General features: G+C 45.4%; 2 protein-coding genes across 22 annotated transcripts in view; one reads left to right on the forward strand and one right to left on the reverse strand.

Moving 5' to 3' along the window:
• The window catches only part of ZNF605 (zinc finger protein 605), a 32,292-nt gene extending 22,919 nt beyond the window's left edge, over positions 1-9,373 (reverse strand). The window contains exons 1-6 of one of the 18 annotated variants that reach the window (XM_070769255.1): positions 9,099-9,286; positions 6,420-6,452; positions 4,738-4,812; positions 4,515-4,636; positions 3,710-3,733; positions 2,467-2,627 (exon numbers count right to left, since the gene is read on the reverse strand). In XM_070769255.1, coding sequence (XP_070625356.1) covers positions 2,467-2,481 — 15 coding nt within the window. In that variant the 5' untranslated portion in view covers positions 2,482-2,627; positions 3,710-3,733; positions 4,515-4,636; ... (1 more) ...; positions 6,420-6,452; positions 9,099-9,286. Of the gene's footprint in view, positions 1-2,466; positions 3,734-4,514; positions 4,637-4,737; positions 4,813-6,419; positions 6,453-6,961; positions 7,198-8,976; positions 9,000-9,098; positions 9,288-9,309 lie in introns of those variants that run through there. The other 17 variants (XM_070769254.1, XM_070769251.1, XM_070769250.1 and 14 more) reach the window with 17 other exon arrangements.
• Positions 9,374-9,464: 91 nt separating this feature from the next.
• LOC109571051 (zinc finger protein 26) overlaps positions 9,465-19,189 on the forward strand; it is a 70,830-nt gene continuing 61,105 nt past the window's right edge. The window contains exons 1-4 of one of the 4 annotated variants that reach the window (XM_019977189.2): positions 9,465-9,547; positions 15,079-15,229; positions 15,394-15,446; positions 15,886-16,130. In XM_019977189.2, coding sequence (XP_019832748.2) covers positions 9,544-9,547; positions 15,079-15,229; positions 15,394-15,446; positions 15,886-16,130 — 453 coding nt within the window. In that variant the 5' untranslated portion in view covers positions 9,465-9,543. Of the gene's footprint in view, positions 9,548-15,078; positions 15,230-15,371; positions 15,447-15,885; positions 16,131-19,189 lie in introns of those variants that run through there. The other 3 variants (XM_070769236.1, XM_070769235.1, XM_070769237.1) reach the window with 3 other exon arrangements.

The raw sequence follows: 19,189 nt of genomic DNA on the forward strand, positions 1-19,189 counted from the left end.
AATAGATGCAGAGAAAGCCTTTGACAAAATTCAACATCCATTTATGATAAAAACTCTCCAGAAAGCAGGAATAGAAGGAACATACCTCAACATAATAAAAGCTATATATAACAAACCCACAGCAAACATTATCCTCAATGGTGAAAAATTGAAAGCCTTTCCTCTAAAGTCAGGAACAAGACAAGGGTGCCCACTTTCACCATTACTATTCAACATAGTTTTGGAAGTTTTGGCCACAGCAATCAGAGAAGAAAAAGAAATAAAAGGAATCCAAATTGGAAAAGAAGAAGTAAAACTCTCACTATTTGCAGATGACATGATCCTCTACACAGAAAACCCTAAAGACTCCACCAGAAAATTACTAGAACTAATCAATGATTAGTCAATACTAATCAATGATTATAGTAAAGTTGCAGGATATAAAATCAACACACAGAAACCCCTTGCATTCCTATACACTAATAATGAGAAAACAGAAAGAGAAATTAAGGAAACAATTCCATTCACCATTGCAATGGAAAGAATAAAATACTTAGGAATGTATCTACCTAAAGAAACTAAAGACCTATATATAGAAAACTATAAAACACTGGTGAAAGAAACCAAAGAGGACACTAATAGATGGAGCAATATACCATGTTTATGGATTGGAAGAATCAATATAGTGAAAATGAGTATACTACCCAAAGCAATCTAGAGATTCAATGCAATCCCTATCAAGCTACCAACAATATTCTTCACAGAGCTAGAACAAATAATTTCACAATTTGTATGGAAATACAAAAAACCTCGAATAGCCAAAGCTATCTTGAGAAAGAAGAATGGAACTGGAGGAATCAACCTACCTGACTTCAGGCTCTACTACAAAGCCACAGTCATCAAGACAGTATGGTACTGGCACAAAGACAGAAATATAGATCAATGGAGCAAAATAGAAAGCCCAGAGATAAATCCACACACATATGGACACCTTATCTTTGACAAAGGAGGCAAGAATATACAATGGATTAAAGACAATCTCTTTAACAAGTGGTGCTGGGAAAACTGGTCAAAAACTGGTCAACCACTTGTAAAAGAATGAAACTAGAACACTTTCTAACACCATGCACAAAAATAAACTCAAAATGGATTAAAGATCTAAACATAAGACCAGAAACTATAAAACTCCTAGAGGAGAACATAGGCAAAACACTCTCTGACATACATCACAGCAGGATCCTCTATGACCCACCTCCCAGAATATTGGAAATAAAAGCAAAAATAAACAAATGGGATCTAATTAAACTTAAAAGCTTCTGCACAACAAAGGAAACTATTAGCAAGGTGAAAAGACAGCCTTCAGAATTGGAGAAAATAATAGCAAATGAAGCAACTGACAAACAACTAATCTCAAAAATATACAAGCAACTCCTACAGCTCAATTCCAGAAAAATAAATGACCCAATCAAAAAATGGGCCAAAGAACTAAATAGACAGTTCTCCAAAGAAGACATACAGATGGCTAACAAACACATGAAAAGATGCTCAACATCACTCATTATCAGAGAAATGCAAATCAAAACCACTATGAGGTACCATTTCATGCCAGTCAGAATGGCTGTGATCCAAAAGTCTACAAGCAATAAATGCTGGAGAGGGTGTGGAGAAAAGGGAACCCTCTTACACTGTTGGTGGGAATGCAAACTAGTATAGCCACTATGGAGAACAGTGTGGAGATTCCTTAAAAAACTGGAAATAGAACTGCCTTATGATCCAGCAATCCCACTGCTGGGCATACACACTGAGGAAACCAGAAGGGAAAGAGACACGTGTACCCCAGTGTTCATCGCAGCACTGTTTATAATAGCCAGGACATGGAAGCAACCTAGATGTCCATCAGCAGATGAATGGATAAGAAAGCTGTGGTACATATACACAATGCAGTATTACTCAGCCATTAAAAAGAATACATTTGAATCCGTTCTAATGAGGTGGATGAAACTGGAGCCTATTATACAGAGTGAAGTAAGCCAGAAAGAAAAACACCAATACAGTATACTAACGCATATATATGGAATTTAGAAAGATGGTAACAATAACCTTGTATACGAGACAGCAAAAGAGACACTGATGTATAGAAGAGTCTTATGGACTCTATGGGAGAGGGAGAGGGTGGGAAGATTTGGGAGAATGACATTGAAACATGTATAATATCATGTATGAAATGAGTTGCCAGTCCAGGTTCGATGCACGATACTGGATGCTTGGGGCTGGTGCACTGGGATGACCCAGAGGGATGGTATGGGGAGGGAGGAGGGAGGAGGGTTCAGGATGGGGAACACATGTATACCTGTGGAGGATTCATTTCAATATTTGGCAAACCAATACAATATTGTAAAGTTTAAAAATAAAAAAATTTTAAAAAAAAGAAATACCTGGAAGCCTCATCCACCCACAGGTAAAACGACTGGAGGACAAACAACTTACCTGTGACTTCATCATCTTCCCCAGTTCTGGAAAATCTGTTCTCTCTGTGACTTCTCTCTGTCCTGATACTCTGAACCTCTGGTCAAAGATAGGAATGCACCCCAAGTCCTGAGGCCTCTTCTTTCTTATCTCACACAAGTCTTGATCCTGAGACCCATGGCCTAGAGTTGCAATGGGAATCTTATTTGAGATGATGTCATTCATTTGGGGACCTCAATCTTGGTTCTCTATAACTGGGAACTCAGACGGGCTATTTGCTAGCGCTAAGGAACAAGATGGAGAGTGAGCTACTGGCACATGTCAATCGAGCCAACCACAGCCAGGCCAGGCCTGCAGCACACTTTGTGCTCTGCAGCCCAGCTCCCACCTGGGAATGCCTGACGGGAGCCACCTGCCTTGTTGGTTCAACCAAAGGCTCCAGGGGAGCCTAACACTTGAAACCATTCTGCAGGGGCAGCAATAAAGTCTGGAAAGACAGTCCTGGCTCACTGACCCTGCAGCATCTTTTCCCGAGGGCACTTAAATGAAATGCCTGGCACTGGTGCTACAGAATAAAATGCAACTCACTTCCAGGCAAGATAGGGGACAGGAAAGAGCTTTTAGATCAAGATGGAGAAGCATCCTGGGGTGCTGGCCCTCTACTCCAAAATCAGTCTTGGAGCCAAAGGAAAGCATAGATCAGAGGAACTAAAAGAAATGGCCAAAAGAAGGTATGAGACCTCAGGGGAGACAGGCCTTGGGGAAGCTGACACTTGGGTGTGGGTTTGCAGCTGATCCACAGGGTTACAACCCAGAGTAGACACCACAAGAAGAGAGGCCTAAAGGAACCTTTACCATCCTTTCTTTCTGACCTCACGCTCGGGCAAACACTGCCTGCTCCTCCCTCAGAAACCAGCACAACAGCCCAGGCCATGGGCTCCCAAGGGGTGACAGGAGACAGATCAAAATCTCTGCTGAGTTTAGGCATCATAGAACTGGCAAGGCTCCCAGCTGCCTTCAGGGACATTTGCATCTCCCACCTTCCCATGTACCCTAGAGAAACTGCTCCACAGCCTGCTTCTTTCTAAGGTCTCTGGTCCCTGCTCAGAAGAGCTGCTTGCAGAGGGGGTGATATGGGGCTATCCAATGGTTCTGAGGTCAACACTGCTGGCCCTGGGGCCCCTTCCCTCCCCTCTGCTTCCAAGGCCTGGTCTCAGCCCTTCTCTAATACAATTACTGGAGCAGGAGAGTAGACAGATAACACCTTTAGGGTGATCCAGCTCAGAGTCTGTGAGGGTGAACAAAAAGAAAAAGACCCCTCAGATCCCTATTTCAAGAGCATTTACTGTAGAAAACGTGTAATTACAAAATCTTTCTCTGCCCCTTTGGGATGTACGTAAATCTTTTCTAAAACTAAGTTTAATAACTCATCAGTGTCTTTCTTATGGACCTAGGAGGTGTCTCTGAAATCATCCAGGTAGACACATCCCTATCTCCTGGTCTCTGGGAGGATAGCAGCCTGACTGGCCTGACTGTGGCACCCAGGTCCAAGCTGGAAAATTAACTCCCATCATAAAGACATGAGAAGTGTATTTTTCCTTTGGGTGAAAGCAAGTAGCTAAAACAGTAGCCATTCCAACTATCAGGTAAGTTTAGGATGAACTGTGTGTGACAGATGATCCCTTAAGACTGTGTTGCAGGTCTGTCTAGCAGGTTGTACCTGCATGGCTACAGAAAAGAACACCATCTCTTCCTGTCTCTTGCAATATTTTTAGCAGATTGTCTAAAGTGGACATCACATTCTGGTTTAATTTTTATTCAATAATAAAACTATTCTTTCTCTTCTATTTTTGTGGAGAAGTTTTCTGGATTGGTTTGTTAAACTGTATCCACAAAGAATCAAATAACCACATAAATAAATACAACTACTACTTTAAAAACTTTTTAAAAGATCACAAACTGTAAAACAGAGATCACCTTAGGCAGAATTATCGGAATAGATGGACCAACAGTTAAGATCAGCATGATCACAAATAAAATACTACATCTTCATGCACACAAATACTTACACTTTCAATTTCTCCACCACTCATGAGCCAGGTCACTGACATCAGCCAGACACCAGATCAGAGCCAAGGACGCCACAGGGGCGGGGTCACACAGGGATGTGATTTCCTTCATGAGGGTACACCTGAAAGGAAGTGTCCAAAAACACAGTTCCTGGTAAACCTGGGGACACGAGGGACAAACTCTGTCTCCTTACTGAGATCTGTCCAGTGCTGTGGTCCAAACCTGTGGTCTGGGAGTGACTGCTGGGCACCCGCTGAGATGTTCGTGTTCCTGGCTTGGTCCCCAAAGGCTAACAGGCTGCAAGGAAGACCAGATGTGATGGACAATCAATGGACACTTTTCCAGAAAGTAAACTGAGAAAGAAGAGAACATAATTCCTACAGGAGATCCAGAGCAGGAGCCTGTTGTTCTATTAAGAATGGCGGGAAGGGGAAGGAGGCATCCTGAGTGTCCCAGTTGAAGAGAGAGAGATGTGTGGACTCATCCTTCACAAGTGAGGGCAGAAAGTTATGCCTGGGTGTCAGCACACTGCCAGGTTTTGCTCCAGGGCCACTAACAAGAGTGGAAAGAACATTGGCCCCTTTGAGGTCCTTCCTGCCACCCTCAGGGTTGGGCTGAGGGCTGGAATCAGACAAAGGAAGTCTGCTTTCATCACCACCTGCTTAGGAGCCCCAAACTGCTCAGTCGGCAAGGGAAAGAGAAAGGAAACCCAGGAACACTGCTCAATGCCGGCCAGACCACAAACCAGCTCCCAGCATCGTCGATCGAGGGCCTTGAGAGATCAAGAGAAGACACAGGCCAGGGAGGGAGGGCAGGTCCCAGTGTGGACCAGGTACAGAGAGGACCTGCAGTGAGTCAAGAACCAGCGAGGCTGGAAAGACAGACTGGATTTTGAATTTTGACTGAAACAGTGGTAGAGGGCAGAACAAGGGCATCCAGGGCAGGAAGAACTCCTACTGGTGGGAAGGGAGAGTAATGCCATGGGTTCTGCCCACATGTGGGTGCAGCGGACACAAAGATCAATGTCCCCCAATGAGACTGGACTCTCCTCAGTCCAGTGTGAAAAGCGTGGTGCTTGAGAACAGGTCTCTCAAGAAAAACTTCCTTTGAGAGCAGAGAGTGACACCCAAGGGAAAAGCACCTCCTCCTGGGACATGCAGGGAGCTCTTTGGGGCTCCTGGGCAAGGGAATGTCCCAGTGGTCTAGGAGGCTGAGGGAAGAGACTCCAGAGTCAATGCTTTCCAAACCTGGGCTCCTTGAGATGCAGGCCCACCTGCCCTGGAAGCATCTATCTCATCTGGACCCCTTTTGGGTTGATGCACAGGAGCCCTCCTGCAGCTTCTCTGGAAAAGGGGACGTGCTGACTGTACTAACACACAAAACAGTCACTCTGTTTCTCCCCCAGGATCCAACATACTCCTGCACTCTGTTCTCACATCCACATCAGATCTCTCTCACTCACACACTCATGCTCACACTCTCTCTCTCACACACACACACACACCCCAGTGCATACACACACACTCACAGTCTCATTTATGGCTCAGGAAAGCAACAATTTGTTAAGGGTCTCTTACTACTGGGCCCTGCTCTGGACACATGGGAGAGACCACAAAATAAGACAGATGATCCCTGCCCTCTCAGGGGGGATACAAACATCAAAAAAATTTCTGACTGTCAGAGAGCTCAGAAGAAACTTCAAATGTGACAGACAAGTGGGTACATGGAGGATACTCCTTGGAGATGACTCTTAGCTGAGCCCTGAGGAGGTAGAGCCCCCTTTGGAAGGCCATAGGCCAACCACACCCATGTAGGTGCATCAGACACAAGTGGGAGGATTCAGAGTCAATGGGGTCACTGAGAATTCTTAAGAAAACATTCAAGTAAAAGGAGCCATCACTCACCAACAAGGCCACACAGGTGCTGGATGAGAGGGGCTAAAGAACAAAAGACAACATAGTTATTGAACAGAGGTCACAACCTGAGAGTCTTGCCCACACATGATCCATCCAAACCCCAAAACACCACGCTCACAGGCCCTGCAATCACCAACACCCACAGCCCCTAAAACACACGTTCCAAAGACCACCTCAATCACACTAACTGACCACCTGAGAATTCCCCAGCCCCAATAACTGAACACAAACCACTGACCCTCACGTGTCCACCATCCCTCCAGGGTGTCTGGGCCATCAGTTAGACACACTGTGGGTCCCCAACACTCTTCTTGCAAAGCTCCCAATCACCAACAACCAGTGACAAAACCAATCCACAGAAGTATGTGAATCAATGAATCCCAAAGTCTCTCACCACAGCTTAATCCCCAATCAGACAGTACAGAACCGTTTGCTCCTGGTCACAGCAGGCTCTCCCTCACTCAGCCCTGCGCATAGCCACAGGTATCCCAACAGACCCCTTAGTTGACTACAATCCCAGAGCCCCTTACCTCCGATTCCCACAGGTTTCTCAGTGTCACCAAGAAACCCCATCACTGGCTCCTCCAAATCCCACTCAAAAATCTCCAGGCTCCTCGTTGACTAGAAACTGTCACTGGAATCTCACATGCTGAGTCCCAAAGGACACCTGCAGACCTCCCATCACTCCCTTCTATGGGTACCCACCCACTCACCTTCACAGGTGCAGGCTTGCTAAATCCCATCACCACCTACCACCTAAACTAGCCCCCGTCACTAACCCCCACAGTGGTCCCCAGCCCCTCATCACATAGGGTTGCCAGCCACTCACCTCCTTGATATCCACTCTCTAGTCCACCCTGTGCTCACCCACCACTTGCTGATATCCCCACAGCTCATCACTCTGCAAGGGCCTCCAGAGCCATACAAACACCAACACCCCCAGCCCCTCCAACAATGCCAAATACCATCCCCGTTTTCCACTCACTCATAACCCCCAACAGGCCACCTATCAACTTAAGCGCAGACCCCCAACACTGATACACAGCCCCCAACCTGACATCTCGGTCACCAGATCCCCAAACACAGACCCAGACCACTCACCAGCCCGGGCCACCCTAGTCACTCCCCTCCACTAAAAAAGCTACCACTAAACTGTCAGGCCAAAACAAATAAAGGGCTTCCCTGGGGGTCCAGTCGTTAAAGAGTCTGCCTTGCAATTTAGGGGACACCAGCTCAATGCCTGGTCAGGGAAGATCCCACATGCCTCAGGGCAACTAAGCCCACACACCACAACTAATGAAGCATGTGCTCTAGAGCCCAGGCTCCACAACAAGACGAGCCACCACAAGGAAAAGCCTGAGCACAACTGAAGAGCAGCTCCCACTTGCCACAACTAGAGAAAGCCTGCATGCAGCAACGAAGACCCAGCACAGCCAAAATAAATAAGTGAATCTTTTAAAAAATGCAGACTTGGCAAAGAAATATTTCACTCCAAGAATTTATTATCATGGGTGGTGCAGGGTGCTGAAGTAGGGAAAACGCTGTGGCCCTAAGAGGTAGAAGCATTTCGGCAAGGTGTCAGGATGCCGGATCAAAGGGCAGGGTGACCAGATGGCAGATGACAGGACATTTCACCAGAGGCTGGCCATTTCTCAATGGGCGGGCGGCCGGGGGTGGTGGGGTGGGGTGTCAGGGCTGTAAGGCTGCTCAAGCTGCAGTGCACCAAAGTTCAGGAAACTGTGGGAAGAAGAGAAGCTGAACCAAAGAAGTTTGGTTAATAACTGCTTTGATGTGTGAGGACAAACAGTTCAGCTAATCATTGATGAGGTAAAGGATGAGAGGAGTTGGTATCATATTTATCCATGGCCTTGTCACAGGTAAACAAGAGAGTCCTGTGAGGGGAACAGGGTTCTTTGCAAGAAGGTGTTTCCTTGAACCCTGGGAAGGGGAAGACTTCTTAACCTTTCTGTTTTCCAGGAGCACAGGGAACAAAGTCTAACACTGCAGCAACCAAAAGGCCTGTCAACGAAATCCTCAGTTCAACCACTCGGAGCCCTCTCAACGCTGCCCAAACAGACTCCCCTCAAGGGCCTTATCATTCATCCCTTTGGGTCCAGTCCCCAATCCAAGGCACCCAAATCATGGATCACTAGAGCCTTAACTATTCCTACAAACCCTCAATCCACTTCCCCAGTGCACAGTGACACCAAGCAGCCCTTCATTCACTCCAGAGGGTGACCTCTGGGCTCCCTCTCTCCCAGCGCCTGCTGTCGCCGCCCCCGCTCCCCGCCTCCAAAAAAAAAATCCTTCCCTCCACTGGTTTCACAACAATTCATCCCTTCCTAACCCCAAATTATTGATTTCCACAGACATTCCAATATCTCAACCCTCAAGTGACCCCCAAATTAATCAGCTTCATGGTCTGCTTCACAGTCCCTTCATCGCCCACCACCACCGGAGGCCTCTCCCGGACCCCCAAATCTCCCTCCAGACTCCCACACCACCGACACTTACACCCAACCCTACAGACCCCAGTCCTCCAAACCTTGCCCCTCATCCCGCTCCCTCCCGCTCCGCTCTGCTCTGCCACCTCTAGCCCTTACCCCGCGCCGCCCCGCCCCCTATGCCGCCCTATGCCCCTCCCCCACAGCCTCACCCGCAACGTACCCCCGCACCTGCACCGGAATCGAAGCCTGCGCAGCAGGAAAATCCTTCCGAGCCTCCCCCAGTTCCCGGCTCCGGAGCTGGTTCGTACACACGCCGGCGTCGCCCCAGGCCGGTCCGCGCCGGGGTCATCACACGGCCCCAGTCGGACGCAGAGGCCACAAGCAGCCCACAGCCCCGTCCCCGCCCCAGCCCCAGCCCCCCACAACCTTACCCCTCTGGTCTACAGAACCGAGGCGGACGCGGCTGGGCCTCGGCAGTGTCCACGCAGAACTACATTTCCCAGAGTCCCACTCGCTTTAGAACTACATTTCCCAGAGGGGCTTGCGGCGCGCCCCCCTGAGGGACAGGTGTGCTCTTTCCTGTTGCAAAACGCTTTGTGGCTGAGCTGTAAGGTACAGGGGGCGCTTCCTTCATAATCTGCACACAGTCCTTTTCATTTTTGATCATGCGTAAGTGTTAAGACGCTTCAGTCATGTCTGACTCTTTGTGACCCCATGGTCTTTAGCCTACCGGGCTCCTTCGTCCATGGAATTCTCCAGGCAAGAACACTGGAGTGGGTTGCCATTTCTTTCTCCAATGCATGAAAGTGAAAAGGGAAAGTGAAGTCGCTCAGTTGTGTCCGGCTCTTGGCGACCCCATGGACCGCAGCCTACCAGGCTCCTCCGTCCATGGGATTTTCCAGGCAAGAGTACTGGAGTGGGTTGCCATTGCCTTCTCCATTGGTTGCTTTAGGTGCAGTTAATCTTCAGTTCCAGGGTACATTTGTTCCCATTTCTTTGAGGCCAATTCTCAGCACTGTGGCAACAGGACCCATTATGTTGTGGGTACAGTCTGGTCATCATGTAGTTAACTTTTTCACCCTGGTGTTTTTCGTATCTATAAGACTGCTCCCGGGATATGATTCAGAATATTATCTATAGCCCTTGAGAAAGAACTGAAGGTCCTTGACTATGCTTAATGACTATATTATTATTATTTGATCTCCTTTGACTGTTTTCCTTTGTTTCTGCATTTCTCATTTCTCCAATTAAACTTATTCTTTGACTAAAGTTTTCCACAGACAAAAGGCAGGCAGAGGACATGGTGGGTAAGGACTCTAGGGTCCTGTTCCATTTCAAAACCACAGAAAGAGAATGGAAGATCAGGGAAGCTGAGACTGAGAAGAAATTGTTATAAAAAAGACAATTTTTAAATGGAGAAATAATTTTTCTAAGCATATTCCATATAAATCAATGAACAAATTCAATATCTAAAATGATCTGTTTCCAAGATTGGGAATAAAATAAATAGGAGTACTTTTCTACCCAAAGCTTAGAACTTAAGTAGAAAAAAAAAATTAGACATGCAAGGAGGAAACAAAGAATGACGTGCTATAAAGGCCATAAGAATAATTTACATGGTTCAGATTACAAGTCCTACTGCAGTTCATAAATATGGTGAGATCAAAATTCACTGGGACAGACAAGAATGAATTTTGAGGCTTTGCAATATGACTTGAGCATTGAAAATGTCACACAGTGCTTTCTCATGCTGTGACTGTCCCAGGATGAATTCATGTATCAGGGGAATCAGTAATTCTAGAAATAGAGGACCTAAGAAATTTTATTTTTGCCTTCCTTACATCCATTCCTTTTCTTCTGATAATTTATCTCAATTTCTCTTTAGGAAACAAGCTTTCTCCTATGCTTGATCTATGTGGTTTCAGTGGAGCTCCAGACAAGGAAGTATTGGTTTTATACAATAAGCCAAGGGCTAGATCATTGGTCATTGTGACTCTTGTTCAGGGAAAGGAGACTGACTCTGTGAGAGTCAATCCCCATATATTTTCCAGAACTATTATGAAAGAAGTGTCAGTTTTCCTCTGCTACTTCATGAGGAAAGTTTGACTGAAAATGAGGCCAACCAGAAAGAATGGAGAAAGGGAGAAAGTAGTGTAATGCTGATTGAAGTTTTGAGTCAAGTCATTCCTGAAGCCTACTGCCTGTTCCTTTCAGTTATTATATAAGAGCTATAATTTATTTTATAATTTACACATTATATTGGAGAAGGAAATGGCAACCCACTCCAGTATCTTGCCTGGAAAATCCCATGGACAGAGGAGTCTGGTGGGTTACAGTCCATGGGGTCGCAGAGAGTCAGATCCGACTGAGCGATATATAATACCTATGTTATATACATTTATGATATCTTCCCAGGTGGTGAGGGGGAAAGAAAGTACATTTATATACATTACATATATGTTTATATATTATATATATACATTTATATATGAGAGCTAATACATTTTCTCTATTAGTTTAAGCTAATCTGAGCTATATTTCTGGCATTTGCATCCAAACGAATCTTAAAAATTTTAATGCATTAATTAAGCATGGTTTTTCTGATCTCACAGAGACAACAGTGAGTGGTGGTTTGAACCAGAATCTTAGTTCCCTGCTTCCCTTAGTTCCCAGTTCAAGAAATGAACCTGAGGTAGCTGGGGTGAAAACCAGGAATTCTAACCACCAGAGGTTAGAGGCTAGATTTGAAGCTTCTCTGGCTCTTGTCCCTGTTGAAAAACAAGTGTTTCAGGGAGACAAAAACTTGAAAACAGGCACAAAATTTATTATTAGGGACACAGCATAACATGTGAGAGAGCACACAGAGAAGCATTTTATTTATTTAAGACAAAAACAGGGCAGAAACATGCACCCAGAGAAGAGGGCGGGCATCCTGCTTAACAAGGAGTGTGCCATCCGAGGGTGGTTCTTCTGGGTCTTTGTTTTTCTCTGGCCAATTATCTCGCTTCTTTCTCCCCATCTGACCTGGACCAGAGCTCTCCCCAATTTGCATGTACATCTTTTGGCCTATTATGGGATAGCACCCCCTTCCTTTTTGACCCCTGAGGAGCCTTTCTGTGCATGCGCGGTCAGGGCAGGTCTCCTTGATCTCAAAAGTGATAGACGTGGTCGTCTTATCTATTTTCTTCAGCAGAGTTCGGCTCCTGCCTTAAACTGTTTGCTTTTTAGTGTCAAGGAAAACAAAACTTCAATTTACTCATCTTGACAAATTCCAATTGCTCAGCCCTGTAGCCCATCTACCTTGTACTTCATTTCCAGCATCAATTCCCATGCCAATTAAAACAAATGACAACAAAAACCTAAGCTAAATCGCTGAAAAATACAGAAACAAATAGGTATGCATTTATTCATTGTTGTAGCTTTACTTCCTTTTTGCATGCAGTTGCCCCGATCACTGTCCCTAATCTTCTATGAATAGAATGGTTATCTCTGTGTTGTATTCTATCATACCTTACACACTCTAATGTTCTCCTTAGTTTCCTCTTTGCTATACACTGTCATTAATTATTCTTACAGCTATCTATTTCTGTCACACACTTTCCCAAGACTTCCTGCCATTTCATTATAAACCAATATCAATCCTAGGACCTCGTCCCTAAAAATAGTTCTGCACTGTTTTAAGGCAGTAGCAGTTTTATATTATAACAAAAGGTTCAGAATTATGAATAAGGGGAATTAATCCAATTCCCCTTAGAATTAGACTAAGGTCTAATATGGTAAGATCTCAAAAGACAGTAGGATTAGGGATTATTCATTTAAATTTACTTAAATGACATAAAATGACAATTCAAATGGGAGAACAGCCTAAGAAAGATCTTAAGTGCTGAGTTTCCTTCCATCAGAGAACAGGGCATAGAGCATTAGGGATTTGTTAAGAATACAGTTTGTTTGGGAATTTTATGAGATCATAATAGCGACTGAGCAGTTCTGGGTTCAGATAGAAAGGCAAGATTAAATTGAAGGTAAGTGGAATAAAAGAGCTCAGGATTTGGATTTCTAGTGATGTAGACATTTACAGTACATTGCATTTTCACTTCAATTCAGTTCAAAGTATTTTCTAATTTTCCTGTGATTTCTTCTTTGAGTTAGCAATTACTTGAAACTGTGTTTTTTCATTTCCAAAAACCTGGGGACTTCCTACATTTTTCTAGGGTTTATTTCTAATTTAGTTCTACCATTGTCAGAAAATATACTTTTAATGGGTCAGTCTTTTCAAATTTATTGAGATTTATTTTGTGATCCAACATAGGACTATCTTGGAGAATGCCCCATGTGCATGTAAAAGTTATGTATATTTAATATCTTTAGTTACAGTGTTCTATATATGTCAGTTACTTTGAGTGGATTCACAGTATTATTTCACTTTTTTTCTGTCCTTGCTAATTTTGGATAATTTTTTTTCTTTTATCTTTACTATTTCCTCTGCTTTGCCTTTTTTAGGTTTACCTTGTTTGGGGTTTTTTTTAATATATATATTTATTTATTTTGCCTGCTCTAGGTTTTCATTGTTGTGTGGGGCTTTCTCTAGTTGTGGTTCACAGGTTTCTCATTACACTAGCTTCTCTTGTTGCAGAGCACGGGCTGTAGGTGCCTGGGCTTCAGCAGTTTCCCCAAGTGGTGGCAGGAGTTGCTGCTCACCTCCTTTGGCGTGCAGGCTCAATAGTTCTGGCACCTGGGCTTAGTTGCCCCGAGGGATGTGGGCTCTTCCTGAAACCAGGGATCTAACCTATGTCCCCTGCATTGCAAGGCAGATTCTTAACCACTGGACCACTAGGGAAGCCCTAGGCTTACTTTGTTCTTTAGCTTTTTGAGAATTCAATTCTTATTGTTTTGTTTTTACTGTTATAACTACTATAATTACTTATGCTATGCTATGCTTAGTCACTCAGTTGTGTCCAACTCTTTGCAATCCCATAGACCATAATCCACCAGACTCCTCTGGCCATGGGATTCTCTAGGCAAGAATACTGGAGTGGATTGCCATTTCCTACTCCATATAATTACTTAAGATTATGAAATCTCCTGTCATCATTGCTCGTAGTTTCTCCCACAAATTAATGCATAGTGTTGTCTACAGTTTTGTATTTCCCTATTTGCTGTCAGTTGAAGATAAGACTTTTTAAAAACAATTTTTTTTCAGACAGAAAGACCTTTTTAAATTATGCTTTCAATTTATAGTTAATATTGCCTAGCATATCAGTAAACAAAGGATATTGCAGCCTTCAAGCCATCACATTACAGCTACCTGACTGTGAGCCTTGAGGGGGTCTCAGGATGAGAAAACACAGACTACTGGCCCCAGATAGCTGAGGTGCATATCAAAGGAATGATTTCAGTGAGCACAGATTATTGTATCTTCCCATAGATGGAAAAGCAGTAAATCCCTTAACTTGAGCTATCTAGTTTTCTTTAATCAATAGTCTTTTGATGTTCCAACGACTAGATCTTTGTTGCAAAAACTCCTACCTATCCTGACTTCCCCTTGCCTCTTCAGAGCAGTCCCCTCTCAGAGTTATCTGAGCTGCTGTGTCCCAGGCTTAAGTCCTCAGTTTTGCCCACAGAATCAAACAGAACACTAACTTTCAGGTTGTGCATTTTTTTCCAGTTGACTATTGTTTGCTCTGTCTTAGACAACCGCACGTTTGTGTGTCCCAATATTGATGTACTTCTACTTCTCATCTACTATACTTTCTCCTCTATAAAGTTGGTAACTATTATTTCGTGCACTGATATTCAGTATAACACTGATATACTATTTTATAACCCTGTGCACTGCGCCTCATAGTCTCACACGGTGTCGTTCTCTGCTGTGCCTTCCTCTACGAACTCTACCTGGTTTGGCCTCAAGACCGAACCACCGGCCACTGTCCAGACGCTAGCTCTTCTCTGAGCAGCGGAGGAAACGACCTATACCGACTCTCTTAGAGCCCGCCCACCTTTCCCATGAGGCCTCGCCCGTCTATCCAGGTCCTCTTCCTGCACAGAGGATTCTGGGAGATGTAGTTTTCTGCCCGCCGCTGGTCGTCACGTGACGTACTTCCGCCTGCGCCGCCCTGCGGCTGTGAAGGAGTACGCGCTTAACGGGCTGTATCCGTCAGGGCTTCTGTGCTCAGGGGCGGGGCGGGGGCGTTCTGTTACAGAGACTGCGGAGCTAGCTGAGACGCGAAGTTATCCTGGCCCAGAAACGTCCTGTGCGAAACAGGATCTTGACCAGCTGAGCCCCCACGGTCGATCCCGGCGTAGAAGCAGCCAGCCCGGCCTCGGTCCCTCCTGCATCAGAGCTACAGAGCGGTACAAACTCATTGTCCAAGTTCCCTCTGCCCGGGCCCGGAAGCCCCTTCCCTAAGAGGGACTCAGCCCCGGAGGGGCAGGTGCCTGGTGCCCGCGGACCCCCTCTTGGTGGGCGGGGTGGGACCAGCAGGGATATCCTCAGAGTTCGGTTCTCTCCTCCGCAGCCTGCACGAAACAGCCCGGGATGGCCACCAGGTTCCCTACAGCTTCGTGTTCGGTAAGTAGGGACTTTTTCACTTAAGAAAGCTGACTCGGCCGTGAGGGCGGACCTCTTCATCCCTTCACGGTCACACCAGGGCCTGAACTCACATATTCCCCGCCATCCCCCTGAGTCTCCAGAAACGTTCCTTGTCTTCTGGCACTTGGTGTCCGGTGCCCTGTCCGTGGGCAGTTACTCTGCTTTGTTGTCTACAGCGGACCCTGAATTCTGAGGGCAGTGAGGGCCCTTGTGAAGGAAATGATCCTCTATCGTTTCAGGTTTTCCACACACAAGTATAGAGTTGTCTTCGCGTCCAGATTTCAGGGCATCAGCAGGGAAATTATCTCCTTTTTGTTCATTAGCTTGTTCAGATGTTTGTATACTGAGTACCCTCGTGAGCTGGATCCAGAGATTGATGCTGGCAGTGCAAAGAAATCACGTACGTTTCTTGTTTTAGAGGAGCTGTGGTCTGGCGCACAGAGTCGTTGGGCAGGATGGCGGGGAAGGAGTTTAAGGATTCAAAGCGGGAAGGAGCAGTGTTGTGAGAGGAGAGAGCCAGTGGACCCTCTGGACCGTGCAGGTGGTTGGAGGACTGAACCAGAGGGAGACTTAACAGCGAATGCTGAAATCCTGAGCTGTTGGTACACCGGTGATGTGTCCGGTCTTGAGAACACTGTTGGAAGAAGTATCCAGGGACAGAGTGTATGTAGCTTTTTTTATTTTTCCCTTTCCTTCTTTTAAGATTTATTTATCTTTGCCTGTGGCTGGGGGTGGTGGCGGCGGGGGTAGGTCTTCCTTGCTGCTCCGGCTTTCTCTAGTTGCAGTGAGTGGGGGCTACTCTCTAGTTGCAGCGTCTGGGCTTCTCATTGCGGTGACTTCTCTTGTGGTGCACAGGCTCTGGGGCAAGCGGGCTTCAGTAGTTGCAACATGTGCGCTTAATAGTTATGGTCCCTGGTCTCTAGAGCAGGGGCTCAGTAGTTGAGGTGCAAGGGATTAGTTGCCCCGAGGCATGTGGGATCTTCCTGGACCAGGAATCAAATCCATGTCCTCTACAGTGGCAGGTGGATTCTTTACCACTAGACCTCAGAGTGTAGCTTTGTAGGTATTTTAATATGTGGTGCCTACAGTTGAGTCTGTAGCTCAGGTGGGAGTTTTCAACTAACATGTACCGATTAAAGGCACCTATGTTAGTGCCTTTAACAATAGGAGTTATAGGTATAGGAGTAGAGCACCAAAAAGGACCAAATAGAGGCCTCAGGACAATGACAAGGGCTGCATTAAAGAGGGGCTGGGGTGCAGGAGAGGTGAGAGAACATTTGGAGAGTGGTTTTTCCCCTACAAACTTGAGAAAAGAGAACTTCTTAGAAGCCATGATGTGAAATTCCTTGAAAGTATTTCATAAGGCCAAAAGGTGCTTCTTGGATTTCAGAATTTATAGGTCTAAAGCACTTTTTCCAGAGCAAACAGAATACCGGGTGTGCTACAGATATTCACCTCCTAAGAGGTGAAGGAATTGCATTAGGCTGTGGACAGCAGGATGTAAAGAAGTGATTAGTAATAGTATAGGTGGTGGTGGTTGTTCAGTCACTCAGTCATTTCTGACTGTTTGCGACCCCATGAATTACAGCACACGAAGCTTCCCTGTCCTTCACTATCTCCCAGAATTTGCTCAAATTCATGTCCGTGGAGTCTGTGATGCCATCCGACCATCTCATCCTCTGTCACCCCCTTCTCCTGCCCTCAGTCTTTCCCAGCATCAGGGTCTTTTCCAGTGAGTCGGCTTTTCACATCAGGTGGCCAAAGTATTGGAGCTTCAGCTTCAGCATCAGTCAGTCTTTCCAGTGAATATGCAGGGTTGATTTCCTTTAGGAGTGTAGGTGGCACTAATGGTAAAGAACCTGAGTGCCAACGCAAGAGACAAAAGAGATGCAGGTTTGATCCCTGGGTCTGGAAGATCCCCTGGAAAAGGAAATGGCAACCCTTGCCAGTATTCTTGCCTGGAAAATCCCATGGACAGGAGCCTGGTGGGCCAGAGACCATGGGGTCAGAATGAGTCAGACATGACTGAAGCGACTTAGCACATGGACAGCAGGATGTAAAGAAGCAATTAGTAATAGTACAGTAATAGTATTTTTTTTAGGTGATCAAGTATGACAGGAAGGGTTTTGGTGTCAGGGGGAAAGGATTTCATTAAGGTGGCCTGAGGGATACAGTTAACCTCAAAAACCAATTAACTTTTTGTCTTTAAACAATAATTATACAGAAAGTACAATGAGAGAATGTATTTGCAATAGCAATTAAGAAATATAAAATAAATGAACATTATAAGTGTACTGCTGCTGCTAAGTCGCTTCAGTCATGTCCAGCTCTGTGCGACCCCATAGACGGCAGCCCACCAGGCTTCGCCTTCCTTGGGATTCTCCAGGCAAGAACACTGGAGTGGGTTGCCATTTCTTTCTCCAATGCATGAAAGTGAAAAGTGAAAGTGAAGTCGCTCAGTCGTGTCCGGCTCTTGGCGACCCCATGGACTGCAGCCTACCAGGCTCCTCCGTCCATGGGATTTTCCAGGCAAGAGTACTGGAGTAGGTTGCCATTGCCTTCTCCATTATAAGTGTACAGGACCTATTAATAAAGAAGACTTTACAATTATTGAATAACATTAATAGACACCACTCTTGGCCTAGGCACTTTGTGTGTGTGACATCATTAAAGTCTCAGGGCCCTTTGAGACAAGTATGTCCCCATTGTACAGCTGAGGAAACTGGTGAGGCTGCCCACAGTCCCAAACTAGTAAGGGAAATGAGACGAGGGTGGCAGAGCTAAGATGCAGACCCACGCAGAGTGTCTTCAGAGTCAGTGCTCTTATTGCCCTTAGGACCTAAGAGACTTTGACAAATGTAAACTGTATTTCCTTATTTTTGAGTGCATGTATTTAGCAAACATTTATTGACTCTTATGCCAGGTAATTTTCTAGGGTGTGTAGGGATGAACAAGATTAACAGGGCCCATAACCCCATGGAGGGTGTGGGAGGTGGTAAGACATATCAGAGGAACATCATGAACAAAACTGTGGGTGTTTGTGCACATGAGAGTGGCTGGGTGGCTACTTGTCTTGGGGCAGCATTTAAGCAGAATCTGATTGACAACTTGATGATCATGGGCAGATGAAGGCACAGAACATGACGCATTCCAGGCTTTGGAGGCAGCTAAGTTGGTGGCCTTGCCGTGAGAACCAGCAGATGCATTGTGTAGTGGAAAGAAGGCATATGGCCAGAATGGGGAGCATGTGAGAGCAGGGCTAGCTTGTGAAGGGCCCTTTAAGTGTGCAAACGATCATCTGGAGAGCCCAAGGAGTTTATTGTATTTTATGTTTTATTTTGAAATGATTTCAAAACTAAAGAAGTGGCAAAAGTAGAATAAAATAACCTCCTGTATTATATTAAAAAAAAAAAACACTCTTCACTCAGATTCCCCCATTGTTATTTTGCCAAGTTAGCTCTGTTATTCTTTCTTTACTTGTGTATGAGTGTGTTTGTGTATGTGAATTGATATAAAAAGAACCACAGAGACTGAAGTTCAATGTTACTTTCTACCAGAGTGGGTTTCCCCTTTGCTTTGTTGTACAGATGGGGAGTGACTGATCATTTCATCTAAACAGGCATCAAGCTGGTTTGGGACTGGATTGCTGCTTTAGTTGAATCACCTTGTTTTCAAGGGTGTGCTGATCGCAGGCTCCTTCCTCGCGTACTTTGTGCCCTTGG

Source organism: Bos indicus, chromosome 17 (assembly GCF_029378745.1).
Source record: "Bos indicus isolate NIAB-ARS_2022 breed Sahiwal x Tharparkar chromosome 17, NIAB-ARS_B.indTharparkar_mat_pri_1.0, whole genome shotgun sequence".
NCBI classification, from domain to species: Eukaryota; Metazoa; Chordata; class Mammalia; order Artiodactyla; family Bovidae; genus Bos; species Bos indicus.